The 6,000-nt window shown below is 43.2% G+C and overlaps 1 protein-coding gene across 1 annotated transcript in view; it reads left to right on the top strand.

Annotated features, from left to right (window-relative positions):
• The window catches only part of cacna2d3a (calcium channel, voltage-dependent, alpha 2/delta subunit 3a), a 348,945-nt gene that overhangs the window by 239,358 nt on the left and 103,587 nt on the right, over positions 1 to 6,000 (top strand). The window contains exon 13 of the mRNA XM_064956460.1: positions 1,591 to 1,757. Coding sequence (XP_064812532.1) covers positions 1,591 to 1,757 — 167 coding nt within the window. The remainder of the gene's footprint in view (positions 1 to 1,590; positions 1,758 to 6,000) is intronic.

Genomic DNA, 6,000 nt, shown 5'->3' with positions numbered 1-6,000 from the left:
ATTGAACAGAGCTGTACTATTGAACAGATTTGTATTATTGAACAGAGCTGTACTATTGAACAGAGTTGTATTATTGAACAGGGCTGTACTATTGAATAGAGCTGTACTATTGAACAGAGCTGTACTATTGAACATATTTGTATTATTGAACAGAGCTGTACTATTGAACAGATTTGTATTATTGAACAGAGCTGTACTATTTAACAGAGCTGTACTATTGAATAGAGCTGTACTATTGACTAGAGCTGTACTATTGAACAGAGCTGTACTATTGAACAGATTTGTATTATTGAACAGAGCTGTACTATTGAACAGAGTTGTATTATTGAACAGGGCTGTACTATTGAATAGAGCTGTACTATTGAACAGAGCTGTACTATTGAACATATTTGTATTATTGAACAGAGCTGTACTATTGAACAGATTTGTATTATTGAACAGAGCTGTACTATTTAACAGAGCTGTACTATTGAACAGAGCTGTACTATTGAAGAGAGCTGTATTGTTGAACAGAGTTGTACTATTGAACAGATTTGTTTTATTGAACAGAGCTGTACTATTTAAGAGAGCTGTACTATTGAACAGAGCTGTACTATTGAACAGAGCTGTACTATTGAACAGAGCTGTACTATTGAAGAGAGCTGTATTGTTGAACAGAGTTGTACTATTGAACAGATTTGTATTATTGAACAGAGCTGTACTATTTAAGAGAGCTGTACTATTGAACAGAGCTGTACTATTGAACAGAGCTGTATTGTTGAACAGAGTTGTACTATTGAACAGATTTGTACTATTGAACAGAGCTGTATTGTTGAACAGAGTTGTACTATTGAACAGAGCTGTATTATTGAACAGAGCTGTACTATTGAACAGAGTTGTATTATTGAACAGGGCTACATCTGTGTAACAAGCTCTCACAGTCTCATTGATGAATTAAACATTCAGCAACGTTCTGAACGGTTATCTTTAGGAACTCATTCTGAATGGTTGAAGTATGGGTTCATGTTTGGGATAGGATTAAAACATGATGTTTAGGGACTCATTCTGAATGGTTAAGGTAAGGGTTAAGGTTAAGGACTCATTCTGAATAGTTAAGGTAAGGGTTAAGGTTAAGGACTCATTCTGAATAGTTAAGGTAAGGGTTAAGGTTAAGGATAGGGTTAAAAACAAAGTGTCCATGACTGGGATTGATTCAGAGTCACCATCCCCATCTACAATCTACAACATCTACAACATTTTAGCAAAAGCTTTTTTGATGGTAGTACCTCTCAGTCTTGCCCCTAGTGGATGGTTTTGAAGTCATTTCCTGAATAGACGTGCAATTTCTACGTCAGTCTTGAACGATCTCCCTGGTTTAACAGTAACATACGGTTACAACATCTGTTCTGACAGGATGTATATTTTGTGATATTATAGTTTTTCTTTTTCTAACTGCTTATCTCTTTCTTTCTCTCCCCTTGCCTCTCCCTTTCCTCCCCCACTCCTATCTCTCTATCTTTCTCTCTGTCTCTCTCACCTCTCTCTCTCTCTCTCCCCCTCTCTCTCTCTCTCTCTCTCTCTCTCTCTCTCTCTCTCTCTCTCTCCCCCAAGGTTACTTCACTCAGATTTCCACTCTGGCTGATGTACAGGAGAATGTGATGGAGTATTTGCACGTGCTCAGTCGGCCCAAAGTCATTGCCCAAGAGCACGATACGGTGTGGACCGAGGCCTACATTGACAGCACCGTGAGTGGACACCGCTCCCCCATCTCTCACATGGTACTGTCCAATAGTAGTCACCCCCCACAAAACAATAATTATGTTTGTCCCAGTGTCAAAGTCTGCTCTCTCTCTCTGTCTCTCTCTCTCTCTGTCTCTCTCTCTGTCTCTCTCTCTCTCTCTCGCTCTGTCTCTCGCTCTCTCTCTCTCTCTCTCTCTCTCTCTCTCTCTCTCTCTCTGCCTCTCTCTCTCTGTCTCTCTCTGCCTCTCTCTCTCTGTCTCTCTCTCTCTCTGCCTCTCTCGGTCTCTCTCGCTCTGTCTCTCGCTCTCTCTCTCTCTAGCTCTCTCTCTCTCCCTCTCTGTCTCTCTGCCTCTCTCGGTCTCTCTCTCTCTCACTCTCACTCTCTCTCTCTCACTCTCACTCTCTCTCTCTCTTTCTCTCTCCCTCTCTCTCTCTGTCTCTCTCGGTCTCTCTAACTCTGTCACTCTCTCTCGCTCTCTCTCTCTCTCTATCTCCCTCTCTCTCTCTGTCTCTCTCTCTCTCGGTCTCTCTCGGTCTCTCTAACTCTGTCACTCACTCTCGCTCTCTCTCTCTCTCTCTCTCCCTCTCTGTTTCTCTCTTTCCCTCTGTTTTCGCCTTGCATTTGTATCCCTTTATAGCTAAAGTTTAAGGTTTCTGTACTTTTAATATTTGTTTCTTACTTTTCGGTCAATGTGTTCAGGGATAAAGCCCCTGAAACAGAGGAGGGTGTTTAACAATATAATGCTGTATGCTATTTTAATCGAGGGTTGAAGGATTGAAATACCACTGGGTGATCACTCAAACGGACACTTTGCTGCTTCCCACAACTATACAGTTGAAATCGGAAGTTTACATACACCTTAGCCAAGTACATTTAAACTCAGTTTTTCACAATTTCTGACATATGATCCTAGTAAAAAAAACGGTATTAAGTCAGCTAGGATCACCACTTTATTTTAAGAATGTAAAATGTCAGAATAATAGTAGAGAGAATGATTTATTTCAGCTTTTATTTCTTTCATAACATTCCCAGTGGGTCAGAAGTTAACATACACTCAATTAGTATTTGGTAGCATTGACTTTAAATTGATTAATTTGGTTAAAACATTTCAGGTAACCATCTACAAGCTTTCCACAATAATGCCACCCCCGTGCTTCACGGTTGGGTTGATGTTCTTCAGCTTGCAGGCCTCCCCCTTTTTCCTCCAATCATAACGATGGACATTATGGCCAAACAGTTCCATTTTTGTTTCATCAGACGAGAGGACATTTCTCTAAAAAGTACGATCTTTGTCCCCATGTACAGTTGTAATCTGGATTTTTAATGTCTTTTTTGGAGCTGTGGTTTCTTCCTTGCTGAGCGGCCTTTCAGGTTATGTCGATATTGGACTTGTTTTACTGTGGATATAGATACTTTTTTACCTGTTTCCTCCAGCATCTTCACAAGATCCATTGCTGATGTTCTGGGATTGATTTGCACTATTCGCACCAAAGTGCGTTCATCTCTAGGAGACCGAATGCGTCTCCTTCCTGAGTGGTAGGACGGCTGCGTGGTCCCATGGTGTATATACTTGTGTAGTATTGTTTGTACAGATGAACGCGGTGCCTTCAGGCATTTGGAAATTGCTCCCAAGGATGAACCAGACTTTCTGAGGTCTTGGCTGATTTCTTTTGATTTTCCCATGATGTCAAGCAAAGAGTTTGAAGGTAGGTCTTGAAATACATCCACAGGTACACCTCCAATTGACTCCAATGATGTCAATTAGCCTATCAGAAGCTTCTAAAGCCATGACATAATTTCCAGGAAGTCAACTTAGTGTATGTAAACTTCTGACCCACTGGAATTGTGATATAGTGAATTATAAATTAAATAATCTGTCCGTAAACAATTGCTGGAAAAAATATTTGTGTCATGCACAAAATAGATGTCCTAACCCACTTGTCAAAATTATAGTTTGTTAACAAGAAATTTGTGGAGGGGTTGAAAAACAAGTTTTAATGACTTCAACCTAAGTGTATGTAAACTACCGACTTCAACTGTAAGTATTATATGCTCAATCTAGGTGAGGTAATATTTAACGTTTTATATGATATCATGTATGTGTACAGTATATATTTCACCAGTGATGAAAGACAACGAAAACATGGAAGGTTTTAAGTTAGTCCATGATCAGGAAAACTTGATGTTCTTGAAATACAGTGAATCAGTGAATCATTATGTGTGTATTCAGAATAACAAAGTGAATTGGTGAATCGTTATGTGTGTATTCAGAATAACAAAGTGAATCAGTGAATCGTTATGTGTGTATTCAGAATAACAAAGTGAATTTGTGAATCGTTATGTGTGTATTCAGAATAACAAAGACTACTTTGGACGCGTGTGTGTGTGTGCAAATTTGTGTTTGTAAGTGTGTGTGTGTGTGTGTGTCCCAACAGATGGAATCATTAAGTGAATGAGCCCTGTGTGCTTGTTTGGAAGCTGTGTAGCAGGCATGTGAAACACACTGTGACAGAATACTGCGTTAGTCCTCAGGTTATTCCCCAACCTGCCACATTTTACCCCCCTCTGTGCCTCGGGTCTCATTCTCTCAGCCAATCACACACACGCACACACACGCACGCACACACACACACACATGCATACACGCACACACACGCACGAACACACATGCACACACACACAGGGTTGCTTCCTGTGCTTAAAGCATTGTGTTTGGTTCTGCATTACGGAGACTGAAGCGTGTGAGCAGTAGTCATTTGTACGCTCACTCGATAAAAGGAGTGGCTGAGGAAATGGAGGGAGACAGAAGCAGGTTTCTCTCTCTGTAGCAGTGCCGCCCGCAAGCACAGAAACAACGACTCTCTCTACCTCTTCCTCCATCTCTCTTACTCCCCAAACTCACTGTGTCTGTCTCGGAAAGGGTGTACATCCTCATGATTTTCTATGACCAAATATATGTGCTGTATTGTTGAAAAAATGTCCACCTTTTTGTATCACCTTGTAGTCCACTAATATTTGCTAGCTTGTGGGTTTGTGGTGTGGTCGTACCAGTGACCTGAACACCACCACAAAACCCAATGGCAGCTCAGATGTATTTAGAACCACAAAGAGAACCAGGCACAAGCTTTGTCCCAATTCAGTCAATACCAGTCTAGTATGTAGTCTCTGTGTCCCCAGTCTCTGTGTCCGCAGTCTCTGTGTCCCTAGTCTCTGTGTCCCCAGTCTCTGTGTCCCCAGTTTCTGTGTCCCCAGTCTCTGTGTCCCTAGTCTCTGTGTCCCCAGTCTCTGTGTCCCTAGTCTCTGTGTCCCCAGTCTCTGTGTCCCCCAGTCTCTGTGTCCGCAGTCTCTGTGTCCCTAGTCTCTGTGTCCCCAGTCTCTGTGTCCCCAGTTTCTGTGTCCCCAGTCTCTGTGTCCCCAGTCTCTGTGTCCCCAGGGTCTGTGTCCCCAATCTCTGTGTCCCCAGTCTCTGTGTCCCCAGTCTCTGTGTCCCTAGTCTTTGTGTCCCCAGTCTCTGTGTCCCTAGTCTCTGTGTCCCCAGTCTCTGTGTCCCTAGTCTCTGTGTCACCAGCCTCTGTGTCCCTAGTCTCTGTGTCACCAGCCTCTGTGTCCCAAGTCTCTGTGTCCCTAGTCTCTGTGTCCCCAGTCTCTGTGTCCCAAATCTCTGGGTCCCTAGTCTCTGTGTCCCCAGTCTCTGTGTCCCAAGTCTCTGTGTCCCTAGTCTCTGTGTCCCCAGTCTCTGTGTCCCCAGGCTCTGTGTCCCCAGTCTCTGTGTCCCTAGTCTCTGTGTCCCCAGTCTCTGTGTCCCCAGTCTCTGTGTCCCTAGTCTCTGTGTCCCCAGTCTCTGTGTCCCAAGTCTCTGTGTCCCTAGTCTCTGTGTCCCCAGTCTCTGTGTCCCAAGTCTCTGTGTCCCTAGTCTCTGTGTCCCTAGTCTCTGTGTCCCTAGTCTCTGTGTCCCCAGTCTCTGTGTCCCCAGTCTCTGTGTCCCTAGTCTCTGTGTCCCCAGTCTCTGTGTCCCTAGTCTCTGTGTCCCTAGTCTCTGTGTCCCCAGTCTCTGTGTCCCAAGTCTCTGTGTCCCTAGTCTCTGTGTCCCCAGTCCTACCTCTATACGTTCCCTTTAGGAAAACCCCTTTCAGGGGAGAAGATGGATGTGTATATAACATCCCTTTATCCCACTACAGATGGATGTGTATATAACATCACTTTATCCCACCACAGATGGATGTTGACACTAAAATGCTTTCTGCTTTCTGCCACAACTCTACCAAAATATTGATTATTTG

This window comes from Oncorhynchus masou, chromosome 33, assembly GCF_036934945.1.
Source record: "Oncorhynchus masou masou isolate Uvic2021 chromosome 33, UVic_Omas_1.1, whole genome shotgun sequence".
NCBI lineage: Eukaryota > Metazoa > Chordata > Actinopteri > Salmoniformes > Salmonidae > Oncorhynchus > Oncorhynchus masou.
This window is presented reverse-complemented; position numbering and strand designations above follow the sequence as displayed.